We start from the raw sequence: 24,047 nt of genomic DNA on the forward strand, positions 1-24,047 counted from the left end.
CATCAATGAAATACTTTGTGGAGTTGTATGGAAAATCCAGATTGTACTCCACTTTACTGGGTACAGCCTCTGTGTAGATTCCTTCTCTTTCCCTTAGGATGTGCAGTTTGGTGCAGAGGACACTTGGCAAAGCTACACAGCGGAGCTTTCACAGATATCAGTAAAGTTCCAGGCATTTGGGTTTTCTACTTTTTTTGTGTTTACACTCATTTATAGCCTTGTTGTTACTGTGACATATTTTGTTTGACTGTGACAATATTTTGTTACTGTTACAATATTTTGTTTGACTACCACTGTATACCACTGTGACAATATTTCAACAACCCCTGTACACATTCTAAGAGGGAGCTACAGTAGATGAAATCTACAAAATCTAATCTACAAAATAACAAAGCTGTACATAGAATTTCTGACCCCCATCATTTGGAATACTCTATTTTCTGACACCCATCAGCCAACACTAACAAAGGGGAGAAGATGAAAGCAAATCTTTTTTAGGCCATCTTTTCCAATTAGCCCTAGAAAATCTGTTCCTGCACATCCCTTCAGCTTAGATCAAATGTCCTTGAGTATCTGCCAACTAAATAAAAAGACATAGAGAATCCCCACAAGCTTGACACCAGAGATTTGGTACTTTAAAGATTCTACAGATGTAAACCTGGGTATGCCTAAGGAACTGAATAAAATGTGCAACACTTTTTTTTTTTTTTTTTTTCCTCTTTAGAAAACATGCAAGCTCCTGAGCACTCCTAGAGCCTTATTCTTCAGCTGCAAATGTTTTTTCTCATTTCATGCCTATGGGGGCCATCTCGTTTCATGCCTATGCTGTCCCATCACAAAGGAGAAGTTAGTCATAGGCACACCTCCTTCATTGCTATGTCATAGACTAAGAAGGCACAGTATTGTATAAACAAAAACTGAAATGGGTACGTTCTGCTAGTGCAAACTTAAGGTAAGAGATGTAGATAGGGAAACATTATATTTGTGTTGCAATGGGAATCACTTAAATGTTGGGAAAAGATGGGCATAAAAATGTAACACTTAGCACTGTAGACTGAGAAAAAAGAAAACTTTTTAGACAAGATTAAACTGGAATAAATTTAAGATAACTAATTTGAATGACACTAATATTTTAATTGTTTTTATTGATATTTTACTTCTTGCATTATGCTAAATGTAAAGATTAGTATTTTGACTGTTTCTTCTGAAAGGAGCTCACATTTCTTTCATCTGTGTTCAAACTTCTTGGGACAGATTTTGTTTTCCTAAAATGTGTGGTTACAGAATTACAGACTCATTGAAAGATTAAGGTGCAAGGGACCTCAGGAGATCTGTAGCACCAGCCCCTTCTCACAGCAGAGCTGACTCTAGAGCTCTATCAAGTTGCTCACAGCTGTGCCCTGGTAAGTCTGGAACATCTCCAAGGGTGGAGATCCCCTCAGCTTCTCTAGGCAACCCATCAAAGTCCTTTCTTCACTCTTCTTTGGGGAGGAGGAAAAAGAATGCAGGAGGAACACAGTCTTACAGCAAGTGGAGGAACATTGCCATCTCTATTTTATGGGGAAGGGGTTAATAGATGTATTTGAGAGAGAATGCTATTCGTGATAAAAGAACATCTGAATGGTGGAAAAGTTACCACAAAAGGAATTTATTTTGTATTTACATCCCTCAAGTAGGAAACTAATGAAATGAGGTTTTCCTACCCAGAAGAAAGAGGGAGTCCTCCCAGGTCAGTTTCTCTTTCAACATGACTTTTGTACTGAAAAGCAGGAGACTGCCCATGATGAGGAGCTTACTAACAGGAAAATGGTAATTCTGCAAGATGGTGAGAGATCTGGAGGGGAAGACATGTGAAGAGCGGCTGAAGTCACTTGGTTTGTTCAGCCTGGAGAAGAGAGGGCTGAAGGGAGACCTCATCAGAGTCTACTGCTTCCTCGTGGTGGGGGCGTGGAGGGAGGCGCTGAGCTCTGCTCTTTGGTGACTAACGATAGGAGCCGAGGAAATGGCTTGCAGCTGTGACGAGGTGTTTGAGGCTGAGTATCGGGAAAAGGAGTCTCCGGAGCAGGAGCAAGTACGGTAGCAAGGGCTGCCCGGGAGGTGGCAATCGGGAGCCTCTTACAGGGCTAGAGCAAAAGTGGAGGGAGGCTCCCAGGAAAAAGGTGGCTGCCTTTAAGGTGGGTTTATTTGCCTGCCAGATGGGAAGTCTGTGACCAGCCCCTTTAAAACAGGTAAAGGCAGTAAGGCTTCTCCACCCACTTGCCTTGATCTTTCATCATAACTGTGGGCCAGGCGGGGAGGTTGTGCAATGTGCGCGCTCCAGTCAGGAGGCTGTGGGAGAGGTTCATGCGCTGCGAGCAGGAGCTGAGGCTCGGAGGCCTGAGCCAGGAGAGCAGGTAGGGGCTGGGATCGAGGCCCCCTCTCCAGCCAGCATGGAGCTGAGGACCTCGACTGGCAGGATCGAGCTCTCCCTTGGGCTCCTTCTCTTCTGGGCTCTCCTTCCTTCTGAGGTGCTTGGGAAAGAAGGTAAGTGTGGGGCCTGCTAGTCTTGGGTGGCAGGCGAGCGAGAGGGACTTCTTCCGAAAGGGCAGGGAAAAGGGCCTGGACTACTTGCATGGGGACCCAGGGACAGTGCAGCCTGCCTGGAGAGAGCTGGAGAAGGCCTGCAGGAGACTGCAGTGCATAGGGAAGGCAGATGGGTAGGGGGGTTGAAGGCGAAGAGCAAGCCGCTTCTGACTCTTGGTGGCTCAATGAACTGAGCTCAGGTATGCAGTTCCCCCCTCCCTCTCCACCCCCACCCAGATGAAGCACAAATGCCTTGGCATATCCAGTGATCCAAGAGAATCTGTTTGCATTAAACACAAGTGTTGCAGATAACAAGCTCAAACATAACCTCATAGAGTCATTGCCGCCACCCTCCTCAAAAACATCCCTGAAGTTTCCTGAGGAAGCCCTCTTGAGGGTTAACCCTTGTAAGCAAGAGAACAGTCATTTTTGGAGGTTTGGAAGGCAAGGTGGTTTCTTTCACTTACCTCAGGGCTGGTAGGTAGTGTTGGGCTTTACAATTTCTTCTTCCAGCTCTTCTTTTAAGACTCCCTGCTCCCCTTCCCTGTTCCACTTAGTCCCTTTTACTAGAAGTAGTAATCTTTTTTTTTCTTCCATCTTGGCAGTTGCACAGTGGTTATGAAATGTCTGGGGAATGGAAATTTTAACAGAGAGGTGAGGAAGAGTAAATCTCCATTCAGTTTCCTACCTCTTGCACCTAACTCCTGTTAGAGAATTCTTTCTGAGTCTGTTTTGTGTGGTGAGAAGTGTCAGGGTTTTTCAATCCCAAGGACAGTCCCCTCCTTTACTGCTCCTGGCCCTTGATTGAGAGGATTTAGTCATAACTGGCAGCTCAGCTGTGGGATCATCTCAGACTCACTGCATGATGAATGCTCTTTTAAACTGTTCTTGACAAGCACGTTTGTATTAAGGATTCAGCTAAATGGATGCAGCTAGTAGATGTTGTGGAGAAGGCAAACCTAGGTGAGAAGTAATATAAGGTATTGCCACACAGGTTCTGTTTTCCCTAAGTGTGTGACCAGTAGTTGGCAATTACACTCAGGGACTTCTCTGCCAGCTTCTCACCTATCTCAAGCATCTTATTTTGGCTGTGGCTGTGATCTACTCTTCCTTAATGTGCAGCAGGGAACAGCCCATTTCCCTGTCCTCTCTTATCTGAAGTCTTTCTTCTTTTTGGGGAGATCTTCTATGTGTCTGGACAGCCATGGAGAGATTTCTAGGAGAGAGGCTGTGGACCAAAGAGCTAGTAGCTCCAGAGTACTTTTATTCCCTGTGCTTTTGTAGTCCTGCTTACTCATTCTTCCTTTCTTTGGAGACTCCCTGTTGTGGGTCTTTCAGTTTGAGAGATGCACTTGTTGAGAGGGGACTTTGCCTTCTCCAGTGGGCACAGGGTAGCTGAAGAAGCACCTGCTGGAGGTACCGTGACATGGTACACAGGATGTGGAAGGCTTCTGTCCCGGCCTCTTTTGATTTTTTTTTTTTTTTTTCCTTTGCTCTCTGCTAGAACTTGCTGTGCAGCCCCTCTCACTTCCACATCACTGCTTCAGGCCTGAAGTGCGTGGGATAGATGTTATCTGGGTGATGGTTCTGGAAGGACAGGCTACCTCACCCTGAGAGTTTTTGGAGCCAACAACACAAGAATAGTATCTCAGATAGACTGAGAGCAGAAGGGAAGTGAGTGAGGAGCTTTGTCTGGACAGGGAGTCTGTGGCTAGGAAGGTTTTGCCATATGACCATGCTGTGAATGCAGCAAACTTGCAAAACCTGGATTCCTGCTTTTCCCTTCTCCTGATCCTGAAAGGGTGTTTCAGAGGTGAGAACAGCAGTGCAATCCCTCTTATCTCTGATTCTGGGCCCACAGCCTGCTTCCTCATTCCACAGGACTCCTGCTGATCTGCACTTTACACTCTATTAGTTGTAGTTGGCAGGCAGCATTCGTAAAGCAGTCAGACGAGGGGGAGGAAATCCAGTTATTTAAATGCTGTTTAAAATTTCCCCCCCCTCCTACTTTTCCCCCCTCCCCTTCCCCCCCCCCTTTTTTTTTTTCCTGTTACCATTAGAAATGTCCCCTCTGAATACACCCACAGGAATTCAAAAGGGAATCCAGGGATTTCTTCCAGTTTCCTATGTTCCCAAGTCAGGGCTGCAGTAGGTGCACTGAAACGAGTAGCCTGTGCTGTCAGTACCGGCAGACCCAAAGGCAGGCATGAAGCTGCACATCCAGCAGTACAACTCACTTTAACTTTTCTCCCTTCTCCCTGTTTACCAAAGAAGTGATAAGTTTTTAATTTTCCTTTAGATCAAAACTTCACGGTAAAGTCTGATTGTATTTTTCAAGTTTCTTTGCGGGCTAACAATGAATATACTACTGAATTTCTCCATTGCACGACTCCAGGAGCCAAGGCTTAACGCACAGTCATGCAGTGCAAGCCTTTGAGAGGTCGCAATGTTGTGCCCTGGAGATGCTATTAGCTTTCTCTCTTGGTTAAAACTGTTTTGAGGGGGAGAGAGTAAAACGGTTTCTAGGCCACCATCAGATGGTGAACAGCCTGGGTCAGCGGTGTAGTGCTGGTCAGTTTGAGAAACTGCCTCATGGCTTTTGGGCCCTGTGACAGTGGAAAATCCCTTTTACAACTTCACATTGCTTATGTCTTTCTGCCAGTGTTTGAAGCACTGAATAGTAGTTCCTCTAGGCGACATCGATTGATCTTTTGTGTTGGTAATTTATTTGATCACCTGCCTCTTCATCCACTTTGTCTGCTGGTTTCCTATTCCAAGGAAAGATGTGCTCGGCTGCTAATACTGGCTTCCCATTTCAATAGGCTTCAGACTCCTCCTATTTTGGGACAATTTTAAAAGGCAGAAAGTGTCAGGGTTTAGCATGTCATTATGTATTGTATGTGTTAATTGAGAGGAGGGTGGAGGAGGAGGGGGTCTCATGAGGAAGAACTTTTAACTCGTCCTGACTAATAGCACTGTTTTTTATTTTCCCATCCTTCCTCCAGCCATACTTTCTGAAGGTAAAAAGTCACAAAGAATGCGTGAGCTGAGAGACAAAGTGCAGGCTTTGCCTTCCTTGACAAAACTAGAATGAAGTCATTCCATGGCACATAGGAGTTGAGTTACTGATTTTTCTTTACCCTCTTCTGTTTTTCAGTGGATCTGCTAGACACAAGCACTGCACAGGGTGAACTGGGCTGGCTTCCAGACCCTCCAGAAATAGGGGTGAGTATGCGTGTTCAAGGATGGGGAGCTGCTGGGAATGCTAGGTGATGGAAAAATGTAATCCAAGTTGAAATTTCACCCTGTGTCCCAGAATCAGGCTTTTTTTGCAGCCCCATCCTCTCCTGGGCCTTGCATGGTCTTTGTCTCCTTTGCAGTCCCTTCACCTCTACAGCCTCACCCACTAGCCAGCTGTTAAAGGACTGTAAATCTTCCAGTAGCTTTCAGTAACTAAACGTGTTCTTGAAATATATTGTTTTTATGATGCAATAAAACTTAACAGAAAAAGAGAAAAAATCAAATCATATGTCTCCTTCTCCAGGCAAATAGCCATGGCAGAAGTATTTCTGTCTACAAGCCTCTAAAAATTTAGAAACTTTGCCTGCTTAAGCTTGTTCTCTCTCTCGCTCTTTTTTTTTTTTTTTTTTTCATCCTTCTTGAGCATTAAACTGAACGATTCAATTACAATTTATTTTTTTTAATCATCATCTGACTGAGGAAATAATTGTAAACTCATGGGGCAAGAACCTGGCATATTGGGTGGGCTGTAAGGTTCTAGGACTTTACATCCAGTCTTGTTGCTATTTTTGACCCACACAACTGATAATGAGGGAGGCGTTTCCCTTTATTTCATGGCTGTAAAATTGAGCTGATGGAAGTGCTTCAAATTCTACTCCTGAAAGCACTGCAAAATTGGACTCAAAAAGGCAGCTGAGCTCTCAACTATTTTTGTGTAAGCATGGATATTTTGTATCAAATACAGACAAACAGTCCCTCTTACTGTTACAACTTAAGTTAGGGAAGGTGGTTTTCTAAGAGCGGGAGTGTGGGTGGGGTGGTAGGAAGGACGGAAGAAAAATGAATTCAGGAACCATGTTGCAGTAGTTAGAAGGATGCATGTTAATAAGTAGTTCAAATTCCTCATCCTTATCTTTCTAGCAATGCACAAGCTCTCCTACGGAGTAAGAATCTTTACTCTTGTTGCTTATAAAGTAGACAGACCTAGGCTCAGCCTGTTCCTAACTCATTTTCATAACTTTCCTCTGTAATGTGCTGTGGCTGGTTAAAATTCATCCCAGTCTCCTCCTACTCCTGGTAGTCCTGCTAAGTGAACTAGAGCCAGATAGTGAGGTTTTCCTATACTGACATATCTGCATTTTTTGCTAGTACAGCTGTTTTGCTTATTATTATACCCTACTCAAAACAGGTGCCATACTGAGACATACATGTAGATAGTATTTTTGCTCACTGCTCCCCTTCTTGTCCCTGTCAGCTGTCTGTATGGTGATTTTGACCCAATACTGTGCTCCAGGCATGTTCAGGATGAAATCAGTATATTGAAGAGATGGAAAGAAACATTAAGAAGCGCATTTTAAAAATTGTTGTCTTTCTATCAGATTATTTTTTGTCATAGAACATCTGGTTTTTGCAGAGTAGGTTCATAGCAGTGCTAGGAGCTGGCATACCCTTCTGCTTGTGTTACATCTGCTTTTTAAAATTTATGTATATATATTTAAAATGTAATTGTAACTAGGAATTTTAGAATATTCTGGAAAGAATGGCCTGAGAGCATTTTATACTAGTCGATCAAGATGCTGATGACTGATAAACTAACAGATGATGAAAAATAGATTCATTGGCTACTGAGAGCAACTCTTGCAGGAATTTGTCTAATTACATTGTTTCCTTATCGTTTCCTGTTAGGTGGATCTCTGACAAATGTCCACAAGTAAAAAGAGAACCATGGGCAATTCTCTTGAAATCAGAACTTTGAAATAGTTTCTGAAACCATTCTTTCAAAATGATGAAGTAAATGTGTTTGAAAGAGAACCAAGATTAATTCAGAACATTTTTGATACAAAAGAGCAAAGCTTAATATTGAACGGTCTGACTAGTTTAAGTAATAACAGGCTGGAAATGTCTGATTGTGTTGCTTACGGACTCAAAGGGAAGAGCTGTATTTCATGTAAGAATGCTATTTGTACCTAACCTCAGATGCCAGAGATCTCCTATCTGTGAGGTGGATTTGTGTCAATATGCTTATCACATGCAGGAGGAATGTGCTGTGAGGAATTTTCATGCTTTGTATGGACAAAGTCTCTGAGGCCTTGCGCAGAAGAGTTTGGATAACTCTGTGGAGGCAGAATCAGACCTTTGTTTTCTGCTCTCTTCTAGCCTATGCTAAATGCATGAAGTGGTTTGCTATGTGTGATCGTTTCATGGTCAGACAGGGTCTGCAGCTAGTGTAGACAATGCTTCTGTTAACACATGCTCAGCTTGTGAACACCAAGCTGCACGGCAGTCAGTTTTGGACAGTATGGGTCATTGTTCTGGACTGTGAGTACACTGTCTAGCAGTGAAATCTTGCCTAAGCTTAATGGTGTGATGTAGGACTGAAGTAAAATGTATATAGAAATTGTTTGCTGAAAGGTTTATGCTAGCTTGCTTTGTAATAGCTGTTTAGAAATCTTTAATTCACTTTAAGTTACTGTCAAAAACTAGGCCCTTAGAAAGGCAGATTACTGAAGTCCTGTAATGAATAAATTAAATAACTAGGCACAGTAGCATTGCTTCTTGTCAGGTTGTAAAATAACAGTATCCAATTTATCTGTTTTGCTTTCATGTATAATTGCATCAGCCTTGAAAATACAGTAATGAGGAGTCATGCTATTCTCTTGCATTTGTCTTTCAATAGACAAGGCCCTGAGCGACTCCAACTGTTTTTGAAATTAGCCTTGCTGTGAGCAGGAGATTAGAGACCCGAAGGTCATTTCCCAACTAAATCATGAGTATATGTGACTACGTATGTTCTTAGCAATTCTTACTGTAGGATGCTATGTGCTGGGCCTTTCAAGGTGGCATTCTATGCTGTTGTGTGGATTGTAAATTAAACACATGATTCTTTGGTGGCTGATGTGTTTTCTTTCAATGTGTACTTTCAGCAGCTCTACAACAGTCTTTGCTTGCTAAAGAGTACTTTTTCACAGCTACTTTATTTTTAATTGGGTATCTGTTATTTCCAAAATCACGTGAACTCTGCTGCTGCCACATATTGCTATTTGTGTCAATAGGCACAATTTGGACTATTATATTAGAATTGAAGGATCAGGATCAAATCCAGATGATTTTCTTAGTCTTCTTTCTGGACTGCTGTTGTTCTCAATGTTTTATGAATGGTGAGGTGGGGGACATAATTTTCTCTGCCTATTCTATACTTGTTTGCTTCTACCCATACTTGAAAGTGTTGCTATCAGTTCCAAACTTTAAAATATGTTCCAAACTTTATAATATGCCTACTGTGAATGGCACCTGGCTTGCTCAGCCTTGGTATAGTTTGACACATGTAAATGCATAGCAACATAATGTATTCCAGTGACATAAATAGCCACTAGCTGCAGTTATCATGGCTCCCAAAACACTTGAAAAACTTTGGAAATGATGCAATTCCTGTGCAGCTCTGTAGTCTGTGTTTCACAGGATGTCTGATTGTGAATGTAGCAGCTGCCAAAGCTATATTATTGTAACTTGAGTAAAGCAGTGTTCAGATTTATTTGATGCTTTTTTTTTTTTTTTTTCTGTTAAACCCTAGGCATAGTACAAATTTTCACATTGCTCCATTTTTTTTCTTTAGGTAATAGACTAGATCAAGTACTTGTGACCTGTCAGCAACTTTTATGTCACTGACCACAAAATGATGATTATAGGCCTTCAGGTTCTAACAAAGCAAGGTAGTTTTTCAGTGTAGTAAGAGGTCTCAGAAACCAGTCATCAGCTGGTATCAACATCTGTTTCTGCCGTTTCTGTTCAGACAGATCAGCCTGGCCATGAAAGAAATAATGGTGTGGGCCACACAGCCCTCAACCTGCAAGTGACTCCAGCACAGCTCTCCTATTTCATTAAACCTTAGCAGTTCACTTAATCATCAGTATCTTATTCAGATAGCCTTACCTGGAACAAGTCTCAGCAAGTCTGCACCATCTGAAGATGGTGTCAGAAATAACCACCAGAAATGCTGTTGTGTGCCTCTCTTTCCACAGCTGTTGATAATGCGTGTCCTCTAGGATCTAACTCAGATGTTATCATCTCTGACCCTGAAATAATATACCTCATTATATACCTCAGCCTGCTCTCAGTTTAAGTATCAGGCATAGGTGCTTAACTCCAAGTGAACAAGATCTGCATGGAAGTAAGGGACAAATGCCTGGTAAAGCCACTAAGTAACTGGAAATGTACATTGCTCTGTCTTCAGGGTCATATCCTGATATGTCCTATTGCTGTTGATGTACGGACACGTAGAGATACTTGTTGATGATATTAAGTGAAAAATAGTTACCTCATGTACATGTATATTTGGGAGAAAGTTTAAAAAAAAAAAATATTTTACATGTCCAGATATACCTCACTCAGAGGGGTGAGAGGTGGAATAGGAAAAGTGAGATGAGAGGAAGTCAGCTACGTATTAATAGCCGTACTGTAAATCAGATTGCATGATCCACTAAATAGGTAGGTAGTCTAGGATGAAGTTATGCACATACATCCAAGAAGCAATCTCAGCTTGTGAACTCAATGTTGTGACTTGAAGGGCAGAAAAGAACACATTCTGAGCCAAAGTGACGATGCTGTATGACTTACATTCATCACCATGGCTGCTCAGGCACTACAGTGATGACAGCAGTGTTGCCTAGCAGCTTGAGGAAGCTGACTCATCTTTTTATAGCTGTTGGATGAGAGTGGACAAGGTTCATTGAGCTTCCTCACATGAACACAAAAGCACCACAAGCCATCTGGAGCTTTAAGAGGAGGCTGCCTATAGCAAGGTCCTATGAAAAGACGAGCAGGCTATTTAAAGTTTAAAACCAAACCAAATTTCATTATAATACCAACTAGAATACTGCTGAGTTTGCAGGCAGACAAGTTAGAAAGTAAAGGCTTTATATCTTTTGCTGCCAGCTGTGTCCTTGCTGGGTTGACCCAAGCTTTGAAGTGTGATTCTTACTAATTCAGAGGCTGAGTTACAGAAAAATTTGCTCATTCACTCTGGTTTCTTGGAAGGTTATTTCCATTGTTTCTAAGGCCAGTTCCTGCCTTCTTTGTGGCTGACCTAGAGCCTGCCATCTACTCGCTAGTCTTTCATGCTGCCATCTCCTGCAGCTTCTTTTCTTCAGGCATGCTTACCTTTCCAAAGAAAATGCACAATTACCCTGTCCCTGTTTGGGATTCTACCTGATCTGATGCTCTTTTTTAAAAGGAACCTATACAAACAGCGTAAGTATTGCCCATTGCCATCAGACTCATTTTCCAGCTCTACTATAAATACTGGAAGTGTAGTTGACAGACCATACAAAATCATAACTCACACCAGACTGAGCTCTTTGCCTTGGGAAAAAAAAATAAAAATCACTTTCATTTACAATAGATGCTAGGCAATGTAAAATGTAGTGCACAAATATGTGGGAGAGAACGCTGTATTGGTAATTGGATTTCAGCCATGAATTCTGAACTCCTAAGATGCACCATCTGTTTTTCTGCTCCTGTGTTTTTTGTAATTATTGATGTAGTTGATGGGTGTTACCAAAGAAGACACAAGAAATAAATGTTCCAAAATACCTATGTGAAGTGTTGGACAAGAGTATCATTCTCCCTGACCTGGTAGCACCTTTTGTGACCCAGACTGTTTTCATGCAAGACCTTAATGTGGCCAGGCAGTTCAGAGAACGAGCAGACAGCAGGACCTGGATTTGATAAACAGGTTATATAATCAATGTACTGGAGCTCTGTGGCTCAGATTAGCGCCTTACCTTCCCATAAGGACATGAATACAAGTTAAATTGGAAGGAGGTGGGTGGAATACAGACCTATGCACTAGTGCCCTAAAGGACAAATAATTGCACAACACTTGCTCCTCCCTGAAGATAATCAATGGATCATTGTGGGGAAAAAAAAATGTATCATCCCACCCAGACAGATATGCAGACAAGTAACCATTACTTTTATGTTCAGTTGTATCAAAGGTTCCATGACGATGATGTGATGAAATCAAACTTGCCTGACCATTGCCAAATGTTCAAAGAAATAAAAACAGCCTCTTTGCTGTTCTGCGATCTAAAGTTATAGGACTCATGAAGTTAAGAGTCTAGTTATAACCGTGTTTCTTTCGTTATCATCTAAATTGTCTTCCACACCCACAAGAGAGCTTACAAGAACATTGAGAAACTTTTAACTTTCTGTGACACTGTGCTAATTCTGGAATATTTTCAAAACACCAGTACGGTGCTGCTATTTTTGACGGGTCGGTCAAGCTTTGCCTACTGACAGATTTTTCATCAGATGTATTTTAGCTAAAGAGAAGCCGTTCACAGTATTACAGCAGATATCAGCAAGGTGTCTCCATTGTCACAGTCTTACCTCTGAGGAGCTATGTTAAGAATCTAATGCAGCTGAACCTGTAATGTACAACTGGCCTTTAACTCTAAAACCATGCCAATATATATATATATTTTTTTTTTGTCATGATGGCATGCAAATGCTATACGAATGTCAAAGACTCAGAATTTTGAAATTCTATTTCTCTCCCCTTTCTGTTTACATGGGGAAAGGAGAGAGAGAAATCATTCAGCTTTGTGTATTCTGCTAGGCAGTTTTAGGCTTGGGGCACCAGTGATGTATGGTTGTTGAGAAAGATTGCTCTTTCTGTAGCTCTTCTTCACTGTAGATGGCTGTACTAACCCAGCTTGTCTTTTGATCTTAGCGTAGCTCTCTAACCCAAAGTTAAACAAGTTAATGCTTTTCAGCATGTGAACTCCTAACCTCTCCAGTAGAGACCTGCATCTTAGTTTAGCAACTTCAAGCTTACTGGCAAGATGCTTGCTTTGTTGTTACCTTTTTTAAAGTCTCTTAGAAGTATCCCTGTACCTTTCCCCAAGGGTGTGCAGGCCACAGGCTGGAAGTTACTGTGCTGAGCTAACCTGAAGGCAAATGAAATATGGGTCACAACAGGCAGGCTCTTATCTGAAAGGAGATGGGACAAGTGCCTGGCAGGCTAGAGATAGAGACAGCATTACTGCTGTGAGCCACAAGCTCTTGTGACTCCAGTCTGAGCCTTAGGATTTGCAATACTATCTGCTGCTTCTGTCACTGGTAGCCTACCTCTTCACAGCAAGGGTGAAGTTTTTACTTTTCATGATAAAAGTACTTTTTTTCATTCAAACAAAAAAAGCTGAAACCAAAGATGACCACTTTTCTAATGCCTGAAGAGCCTGCGACAGCAGCTCCAGGAAGACATACATACTGTCTCAGTTCACTTCTTAAGACAGACCTTAGGAAGAGTAACTCAGAGATAGATGGAGGAATCACAGGTTGTCCTGTATCATCTCCTTGAAACAGACCTAATCTAGAGAAGGCTTATTGATAGAAGAAGCAAGGTAAGCCTTCCTGAGGCTTCAGAGCTTCAAACTGTATAAGCAATTCACAGTCAATCAAGACATATTATAACATATGTACCTTAATCTTATCATGTTTACTCACAAGTTAGACCAAACCCACACTGTTTACTGCGAATATCTGTCAGTGAACTCCCAGTTTGTCATTCATGTCATTCTAAACTGGCTTCATAAAGACAGATCTTCTTCGCTGCTTTCTTTAATACTGAATCCAACCCAGCAGTGGGAAGAATGTTGCCTTCCTTTTTCCTAAACTTGCAGTATTCTGAGCTTATTGAGATAGTATTTTTGCTAAGTGATCTCTGAGGTTTTCTTTCACTTACCACTAACTGCTGTGCTGGAATAACTTAAAGAGTTTCAAGAACAAATCTCTGGAGTTAAGTGCTGTGTCAGCGTGTGGGTTCCTGAGAATCACAGAGCACCTTTTTCTCCTCAAATCCAATAGCTACATCCTTAGGCTTCTTAGAAACTCATGCTACTAATTTATGTCTCTCTCTTGAATGCACTGGCTTTTGCCTTCTCAGCAACTTTTTAAGAATTCTAATAAGTTTTAAGAATTTAAACTTAAGAAAGTTTAAACTTAAGACAGTTAAAACTTAAACTTAAGAAATTTAAAAGAATTTAAAAGGAATTAAAAATGTGAAGAGGTTAAGAACTCTTTAGCTTGCTTGGAGATGGGGAGTGGAGTAGATGACCTCCAAAGGTCCCTTCCAGCCTAAGCCTTTCTACAGGTCCAAACCTCATGAGAAAGTTTTCTAGAGCATCATAAAACCACAGTTCACTCCCTTCTGGAATGAGGAAGTCTAACTCTGAGCCTCCTCCACTTCTCCTATAAAAATATTTCCCATCCTCTGGCCAAACCGATGACTGGAGTAAGGATACAGTGTCTGGAATTAAATGGGTAGAGAGTAATATTATCAAAGGAGGTTGATTCAATGTCATTGGCAGATGAGCTGGAGAGTCAAGTAATTCATATTGATTGAATCAGACTCTACCACACATATTCATTAAGAACATTACATTAAAAAACAGAGGCATACATTTTGATTTTGCAGCAGATTCCTTGAGGATGTGAGACAGTTGCCTAGCAACTTCTGGACTCATCACCCTTTCATTAAGTGTTGTATGTAACAGTATTCTTCCACTACTTTGAATTTAAAAGCTTCACTGAATAATGAAAAGAAGTCACAAGTGTCTTTAACGATAGTTCTGCAGTTGCTAGTGTAAATAATATCCTCATTTTACTTCCTTTACCCATCAGCAGCAGAGTCTAGAGAAACCATGTCTGACTCCCTTGTTATTTCTCTGTGCCACACTGCATATGAAACTGTACAATAGAAATCTTTGCTCTGAAGATCTCAGTCTGGAACAAGATGGGCTAAGATAAGATGAGAAATACAGGAGTTAGGAGTTGGATTTTTTTCCAGTAGTAGAATAGGAAAAAGTTCTGCCAGTTGTCACTATACAGGATCAAAACTTAATTTTCAATTAGATAAGTTAGGAAAAGGGTATATTTTCACAATTCATGTCTTTCAGTGAGACATGCAAAAACTGCTTTCTGGTGACGCTTATGTGTGACACTGCCTTGAAATAAAGTGGTAATGGCAACTTTCTTTAACTCTTGGCCTTTGAATGCAATTGTATATTTCCCATCAGCTTGGTGGAGGCAGATACCCATGGAAAAAATGCTTCTAAAAGCTATTAACGTTGGCAGTTTCTTATGAAAATTACTTTTTTGTTGCTCCCTTTCTTACCTCTTCTATTTCAATATACTTCAAGATGCCTTGTAAATTTAGTTCTGTAGCATTGTCCAGAAGTTTTTTTTTTAAATGAAATACTGCAAGGGGCAATTAAGTGACTGACACTTTTGGTTGATCAACAGAGATCGATCAGTCTATTTCTCTCTCTTCATGTTCTTAGTCCTTTGACCTGCAGTAAATGAAATAAATGAAAATCCTGTGTGCTGCACGTATATACCAACTGAATCCGATTAAGAGGGTGGGGTAACACTGGAGATTAATTACATGGAGAAAAAGGAAACAAGAAAGGACAAATTGATTCTATCTGCAGAACTTCCTGGGAGGAAACTGCAGGTATGCATTTAGGTAAATGGCTGAGAACAGACTGATACGAGCCAGTGCTATCAGCAGTGCTTGCTATCTTGGAGAAAGCAGTGATAGTTTACAGAGTGGGGCTGTACAGGAGATTTCCTTTGGCACTCTATCTCTAGTACTCCAGCAGAGTAACCCACAAGGCTGTATCTGGTCTGTGGGATCGGAAGCTGGGAGAGGAGCTGCAGGGCTGTGTCTGAGCACAAGAGGTGGTTGTGCTGAAGAAAAGGAATATGTGAATCTCATGCTCAGCTCATGAAACTTGACAAACTTAGAGTAATATAGACACTGAGGTGTTGTTTAAAATGCACCTTAACCTGCGGTGTGATTTGAAACCAAGATGCTTAAACCTGTGCCAATACCTATGTGGGCACTTGTTTGAATGTAATTTGATTAAACATTTAAAGCATAATGAAAAGACAGCATTAACACGGTGTGAAAAAGGGTATAAGCCATTTTCCCTGTGGACAACACTTTCCTTTCCAAGTTCTCAATTTTCATGTGTAACTTGCTTATCATTGGACATTCTTTGCATTTCATATTTGACCTGTGGTGAGGAAACAAAAGCGCAAAAAAAGTCAGTGAAAATGCTTACAAAGATTAAAAGATTCATACAAATAATATCAGTGAGATATATCCAGTTGGGCATGCGTCCTTCTCCCAGTGATTATTTTGCTGGGGAAGAAGCAGAACCTAGTATGAAGTCAGGAAAACCAACTGAGTTTTAATAGTTAAATTAGGGTTTGCAAATATCACACCCAAATGAAGTGTGAACTCCTAATTAATGAGCACAGTGCTGCTGCAGTTGGCATTCCCATTGTGTCAGGCCCTTTCTTCTCCTGCCCCAAAGTGCTGTGCACTGTTTTCAGGGGCAGTTAATAGTCTTGGCATATCTTATTGTACACTTTGAATTTAAACAGGGGCAGAAAGAAGTAGACAATACACAGGAGTAGGGGGTCTTTATCTAAGACAAGACAGTGCATGAAAGAAAAGAGGTTGGAACCAAGGTAGGATGAGGGGGATGTGCAGCAGTCCGTGCACTGTGGTTCCTTTCAGTTTCGCATGAGTTACACCCTAATTAGAGTATCCTCCGTGTTCCCAGTGTAAAGAGTTCAGGCAGATACAGGGCTGTAGGCCAGTGTAAGAGGCCTTTCAGCTCTGCAGGCTTTGAGCCCTGAATGCTAAATAGGAGTGGATCTTGTAGGCTAGATTTTGTTGTATTTGAGGTGAAATTTGTTTCTCACGTTTGTCTAACATGTTTTCTTCTACCTTGGGAGCAGTGGAGTGAAGTGCAGCAGATGATAAATGGCACCCCGGTCTATATGTACCAGGACTGCAGTGTGCTTTCTGAGGGAGACACCGATCACTGGCTTCGCACCAACTGGATTTATCGGGGTGAGGCAGCCTCTCGCATTTACGTGGAGCTGAAGTTTACTGTGAGGGACTGCAAGAGCTTCAAAGGCGAAGTGGTGACCTGCAAAGAGACTTTCAACCTCTACTACATGGAGTCTGAGCAAGATGTCGGGATCCAGTTCCGCCGCCCGCTGTTCATCAAGGTCTGTAGGGCTGTGGGTGTAAGGCTGTCATGCCTTTCAGCTTAAACTGGGTGTGTCTTGCTGACTGGGGGCGGACAGGAGAACCAGCATCTGGGGAAGGGATGTGGATAAGTGCTGTCCTTTGAATAAGCTTTGCCCCTAAGTGCCCTCTGTGATGCTCAGAGTAGTCACTGCCAGAAGAGGCCATAGTTTTCAGATGAGATCAGACCTCCATTCTTCTTAATCACCTATTTAACTGGATGCAACTTAGGTAAGGATTCTAAAGGATTATAACTGTGCCTGATTGTTACATCAGTTTTTAGAGTAAAGCAGAGACCAAAATAATTTGACTTGCCTTAGGCAATAAAGCAAGATTAGACCAAGTGAGGAACAGAACCCAACTCAAACCTCTGTTGGTGCTCTTCTTCATTTGCTCTGATTGTAATTAGATATAGGGTGTTTGTTTGTTTTTATTTTTTCTAAATCTAGAGGTGTTGGCTTGTTATAACATATTTCTCCCTTGTGTGAAAGTATTTAGCACTGCTATATTTTACCTGCTGTTTTCCCTGATGTACTGCCCTTTTGCCATGAAAATATTTGAATTACAGAACGGGGAACCTCAGCTTTTTTGTAGAGGAACTTCTGTAACTCAGTTGTGTCCTAAAAGAAGCCACGGACCTAAATTACTTGACTGCCCTTTTCCTCTGCAGTTTAAGTGACATGTTATGAAAACAAAGAACTGTAAAAGCTACAGTCCTGCTGCTTCTGCTCCAGGAAGAGTAGAACTATGCTAGCTAACTCTTCCCTCCCCCTTCCCCAGTGCACCTCCCTTGCAACTGGAGGCTGCTGTATGCATCTGTGTGATACCTCCACAACTCTAAAACCCGCTTTATGATCCTACTACCACATGCAACTGCTCTGCAGATTTTTTTGCCATCCACCTACATGGAACAGGTGGTGTTGTGTAATGGGGAGGGGCCTACAGTGGAGAGGATCATTTACCAGTGTCTCTGAGAAGAAAGACCATCCCACGTGCAGTCCAGTTTTTCCATATCATTTGATGTCATGGAGACCTTTCCCATTTGCCCCACTATAGAAAGCATCTCTCTCACTGTCAGTTGGTGAGGCAGTGGGAATGTAAAAGCATGGAAGCATTCTTCACCCAATTGAAGTGAAATTTTCAGTGCTAAAATGCCTTGAATACTGCATGAAAAGCACCTTTCAGTTGAAGGTCTGATCTGCATCAAGTGCAGCCTGGAAATGGGTAGCTGTAATTCACTGGTCAATTTCAAAAACACATCTGTAAGTCCTATTGTGAATTTATTTTAATTTTTATTGCATATGATTCGCAAACAAAAATAGCATGAGAGATTTGCTCCTGATTTGTTAAATTCTCCAAGGGTAGTTTGTAAAGACATCCAAGATCACAGACCCAGAATACAGTGTGCTGTATAAGAAAGTGAATGACTGGAAATGAGTTGAAAGGAGATAGTGAAAAACATGCAGTACACTGAGATCAGAAACAGTCAAACATGCAGCCTTTAAAAGGCCTTAGTGTAAAAAATGTTTGACAGCTGTAGGTAACTCAGAGCTGCTGCTTGCTCAGATGTTGAAACTGTTGTCTTTTTCTCTTTCACCTAGCTCAACACTGTGGCTGCAGATCGAAGCTTCACAAACAGAGACATTGAATCTGGTGCCATGCAGCTGAACACAGAAGTGTGCCCCATTGGGAAGCTGTCTCGCCGGGGCTTCTACTTAGCTTTCCAGAACTCTGGGGCTTGCGTAGCAATGGTGTCTGTCCGAGTGTATTACAAGACTTGCCCGGAGGCAGTGCGAGGCCTTGCCCGTTTTCCAGAGACGCTAGCAGGTTCAGAGGGGCTGACAGAAGTGCTTGGGGCCTGCGTGGAGCATGCAGCTGAAGAAACAGGCTCTCCCCCTAGGATGCACTGCAGCACAGATGGCGAGTGGTTGGTACCGATGGGACGATGCCTTTGTGCTGTGGGGTTTGAGGAAGTCGATGGGAGCTGCGTAGGTGAGTATGCAGACACAGTGGCTGTAGGCCATGGGAGAGGTTCCAGGGAGCTGGAGATCAGAGTATCTGTAAGCACAGAGTGGGAGCAGGGGAGTTAGTGTGGTCTAACTTTTTCTTGCCTGCCCTCTGTGCCTGAGAGCCATTTCTTAAACCTTTTCTCCCCTCTTTAGCTTCTTATTCAATTGGGATTTTCTCCTTGTGTGTCAGGTGTAAGACCTGCACACACCTTTCCACTCCCTCTTGGGCTCCATCCAGGAGCTTTTAGCTCTGGAGCTAGTTTCTGCGAGCTGTAACTGTGTGATTGACACTGACTCACTCAACAACTAGTTCCCAACCCTTAAATGGCAGCCTTGTTCTCTCAGGGCAGACAGGTCAGACACACAGTACAGTGTGCTTGTCCCGTGACTAGAAAGCGAAGAGCTGCAGGGGGGCAAGTTTCTCCTTCATGCCCCCTTCTGCTTGGACTGGGATGGTTCTTCTGCCATGGGAAACTGTGTAAAGCACATTGCACAGTACCATCAGAGCCTGGCTCATTTGTGAGGACGAACAATCAGCAGGCATAGGAGTCTCTGGTACTGGAGCCACAGAGTGAGACCGGGTTCTTGGAGCAAGCAGTGCAGGGCTATCCTTTTGTCAAGGAGGGGAGAGGATTCAGCTTCCTATGGAAACTACATGTATATGCCAAGGAAGAGGATGTGTACGGTGGTTTTAGGGACATGTATTAATGCAGACAAGGAAGTAAGAGCACATTTCCACTCTTGTTTTCAGAGTCATATGGCACAAGGCTGAGGCAGTTGAGAATATAGGGGAAAGAATCCATGCACTGCTCTCAGGGTCAGTGGAGTAACCTCTCTGCTCTGTTCTGCCCTTGTTTCACTGCAAGGATCTGGTGCCCCTTTGAATCCTCACTGCTTGCCTGCTTGCTGCTCATTTTGCTTGGAGAGCTGGCAAAGGTTGAAGCGCAAGATCCTTGCCCTTCTCCAGCAATCCCCTATCCTTGTATAGCCCAGCCAGTTTTTCCACTTAGGTGCTACACAGCTCTCCCCGCCCTCCTGAGAGCACTCCCCTGGGAAGGGGCAGGGAAGCTGTCATGCCTGGACAGGCCCTGGCTGCTATCACAGCACAGGTTCATTCTTCATCTGTGCTTTTATCCCACTCTGCCCAAGTACAGCTGCAGCTAGGAGTGTCTTTTGTATCTGTGGAGAATCAGGAGGTCTCCCAGGAGATGAAGGGAAGAGGGGTAGAACCTAGCAGGGGAAGGGAGAGGTAACTTCAAGCCCCCAGAGCAGTGTGTTATTTTAGCATCAGAAAAGGTGAATGTAGGTTGCCTGTTGGGGAATGTGTTTGGTTCCCCTCCCTCTACAGAAAAGACATGGCATTATGCAAACAACTGGGAACAATCCATGTCAGGATGAAGACTGCGGTCAAGGCTTTTACTTTTGTCCTTGCAAGGTGAAGGACTTCCCTTCAAACACAAAAAGAGAAACAGAATGGAGGAAGAATACCTTCAGGCAGAGTATTCTGGTTCTGGTTTTTGCCTTGAGCAGGAAGAGAAAAAAAAGGAAAGCTGTACTATGATCCTTGCCTCATAACAGGGAGGAGAATCTGAACTCAGGTACAGGACAGGAGGCAACAGAAAGCCAGAATGCCAGGTTCTGAACCAGTTCGCCCAACCCCTCAGTGAATTTCCAGTTGTACAGAGCTCTGGTGGATAAGTGGCTCAGCCATCTCATCATGCCGAGAGGGCTGTGCCTGCCCAGAGCATTACATCTCAGCCTCTCGTAGCATTTTATACCTCTCTGTTATCTGAGCTTGGGACTACACCTCTGCCAATAAGCCTGGACCTCTGTGACTAACTTCCTGAAGTACGTCATTTACTGTGAATACCGGAGGCTGACTATGCCCCTAGTTTGCATTCTGGTTTCTTGGTGGGCTCTGCAGGGCGATGGGTGAGTTAGCTGCTGATGCTGAGCTCCCTGTCAGCGTAGTTCTGGTGTCTGAGTACTGCCCAATGCTTGCTGGCAGTCGTAGGAGAAAATCACCTGCCAGAATAAGCAGTGAAGGGTTAGACCACTGCTGCCCTCTCTGTCCCCTGGTCCTTGGGTGAGCAGTGCTGCACCCACCCTTTTTCCAGACCTGTTTTCCACACCTTGTTGCCTAAAGCCACAGCTTGGAGCAGATGACCAGGGACTGGGGAAACCAAATGCATGGAGTGGGAGAGGGTCTGGACTGTAGCTGAGGGAGAGCAGAGGGGCGGGTGCTGCTGAACAGCAACGGGACCTGAGGGAACAGCACGGAGCTGTGACAGGGGAGGTTACTCCCGCGCAGTAGCTGGGCTCGATGATCCTCCATCTCGAAATATTCTCCAGTTCTCTGCTCCCTGGACCTGAGCACCGCTCAGCCTGCGGGAGCCGAGGGCCGAGCCTGCCCTGCTTCTGCCCAACGAGCCCGTGGCGGCAGCCACGTCACGGGGAACCGCAGGCTGGGAAGGACGCGGGCAGCAGCGGCTCCCCGGCTCCCCAGCCTGACGCCCGCCCCCCCGCTAATGCGGCAGGCCGCCGGCGCCTCGCCGCCCCCACGCCCTGCCCAGCCGGCCGCTCCGGGGGAGGCTTCGCACCGCCTCTCAGGCGGGGCTGCCGGCTCTTGGCCCCGCTCCTCCCCGGTGCTGGGCGGCCCCCTGCCGGCCGCTGCAGGCACGGCGGCGGCTGCGTGGGCAGCGGGAGCCGCGGCGCCTCGCCCGGGGCTGGTCGTGGCGGCCGGGCCCGGGGGCTCAGCCCTGAGGCGCCCGGGCCCCTCCCGCTGCCCCGGGCACCCGTCTGGGCTGGCCTGGGCTTGTTTTGGCTCAGCTGCCCGAAACTGAGTGGTCTTGTTGGTTCTGCCCCCGCTGTCCCGTCCTTCCAAACGTGGCCGGGCCCGAGGATGGCTGCCCTTAGCCTGGACCATACCGTGGGCATGCTGATATCTGGATTTCAAAGCCGTGTGCCATCCCTCTAGCTTGCGCTTCCAGGCTCTGTTTGTCACAGCCTGAGGTGATGTGACCTGGTCCAGCTGACTGGTGTGTTCACTCTTACCTCCCAGGCTTATCCCTTTACCCAGATGTCCCCCCATGCAGTTTCCTCCTTGCACTCACTTGGTACTAGGCTTACTGCCTCCCTCTGAGGCAGTCATCCCACCTGAAGGGTCCTAGGGCCTCAGTGATCAAAGCAAAGCTTTACTCTGAGCAATAGATGTGGACTGTAGGTCCGTGTCCCAAATTTCCTTTCTGTGTTACCCTGACAATAAGTGCGTGTAAGTTGTGCACTTATGGCAAATAGCATTGTCATTGAATATTGGTGTATGTGTTACACAAATCTGTGGCTCTGCTTGTCTTGATTTGTTTTTCATGTTGCTCTCAAAGCCGATCCAATCCAGACTGATCCAGTGACATTAATTTTGAAATCTTATGCTGGAACAAAATGGCAGGAGGTCACAAAGTTTTCATTTTCACTCGAGCAAGTAGAAATGCTCTTGGTGTTAAGCAGACTAGAGATCAAAGAATTTTTCTTATTCTTGACTGTTTCTGAAAGAGATGATTTGATCTTAAATAGAATATATATGGCATCTCTGGGCTGCAACCTCTGATGTTAATAAGACAGTCTGCTTGCCATTTGAGGGCAAGAGAGGTAACCAACCAGACTGGGATGAAACCAGTTCTCTGATGGTAATCTACAGAGAGATCTCAACCTATGGTGATGATAATCACTCTTCCTGAGACTGGGCCTTTGTTAACAGAAAAGTTTTTAGTTCCTTCAGGTGTTCCTCTATGTCATGTAGTAGGAGTGGCTGTAATGTTTTTTGTTTTCTTGATAAAGGATTGATTTCTGTGTTATGTTCTACCACAGTAAGCCACTTCAGTCAGGCTCCAGAGCAGATGGCTTTGGGGTATTCTCCCTTGGGATATCCTGAGGGATTACCCAGGACATAATTTTTCTCGTAGTGCAATATGAAAAGGGTAATATCCTCAATGCTCAAGTTAAATGCAGGGCAGAAGCTTGGTAGAAAATTAGTGTGTCCATTCCTCAACTATGTGATTAGTGATTAGTTTGATTGTATTTCAGGAACATTTGATAAAATGGGGGTTGGACTAGGTGACCTTCAGAGGTCCCTTCCAATCTCGGCCATTCTGTGATTCTGTGAAAATCATTTAGCACAGGCCAGTAAACCATTAAATTCTCAGGCTACTGCAGCTTTTCTCACTCCTTTCCTCCTTGCTACATACCTACAGAGGTAAAGCATTAACCTCGAGATAACTGGTAGACAGACTAGTACTCCTGGAGTACAAGATAGTAATAATGCATCAAGGATGGTGTCAGATGATAACAGCTAGAGAAGGACGTGTCTGCTTAGTTTTATAGGACTGGAAATAGGAAACAAATGGCATGTGTTCTTGCAGTGCATTAGCTTTATAGCCAGTGCTGTTAGGCAAACTGATAATTATCTACATGTACATATTCCTCAGGGCCCTGCTAAATACAACACTTGAAATCAGAAAACATGCTTCTGCTAAATAGCCCACTGGCTATCCTGTAGGAAGTCAGCAAGAAGAGGAGTCTGAGGAATCCAAGGACTTTGAGACAGTATTTACAGCCCTTACTGACAGCAGAAAACTTGACGAGTAAAATAGAAAGCAATATGGATTTATGCTGAAAAAAGTATCTGAGGCTGACCGGGTTGTGTTTTCATTAAGCATTCCTGAGGTTCTTCAGCCTACAAATCCTATCATAACATTGATCCCACCTTGGGTCTGCATCTCCTCTTTGTCTGCTGTTAGAAGATGATTGGTCTAGGTGCCCTCCTGGGATCCCTTCCAACCTAAATATTTCTCTGAACTGAAAGAATAGAAGGAAAGCAAGCATGTAAAAGGAGCTTTCAAGAAATTGAATGAAACTGGCAATTTGTTTCCTGTTGATCTTATGTTGAATTGTCTGTGTCCTCACAGCCTGCCAGCGGGGATTCTACCGTCACTCTCTGGAGACTAACCGCTGCCTCAAGTGCCCCCCAAACAGCTTATCCAACGAGTCAGGGGCTACATCTTGTTCCTGTAACACAGGCTTCTACCGAGCACCTTTGGAGGGCCAGAACATTGCTTGCACCCGTAAGTTGTGGC

At 43.8% G+C, this 24,047-nt stretch overlaps 1 protein-coding gene across 1 annotated transcript in view; it reads left to right on the top strand.

The window, feature by feature from the left end:
- Positions 1-2,429: 2,429 nt before the first annotated feature.
- EPHA1 (EPH receptor A1) overlaps positions 2,430-24,047 on the top strand; it is a gene marked incomplete at both ends in the record, with an annotated part of 33,378 nt that continues 11,760 nt past the window's right edge. The window contains 5 exons of the mRNA XM_084306234.1: positions 2,430-2,523; positions 5,720-5,787; positions 16,615-16,890; positions 18,511-18,901; positions 23,880-24,035. Coding sequence (XP_084162360.1) covers positions 2,430-2,523; positions 5,720-5,787; positions 16,615-16,890; positions 18,511-18,901; positions 23,880-24,035 — 985 coding nt within the window. The remainder of the gene's footprint in view (positions 2,524-5,719; positions 5,788-16,614; positions 16,891-18,510; positions 18,902-23,879; positions 24,036-24,047) is intronic.

The sequence above is a fragment of the Netta rufina genome (genome assembly GCF_964035555.1).
Source record: "Netta rufina genome assembly, chromosome: 1".
NCBI classification, from domain to species: domain Eukaryota; kingdom Metazoa; phylum Chordata; class Aves; order Anseriformes; family Anatidae; genus Netta; species Netta rufina.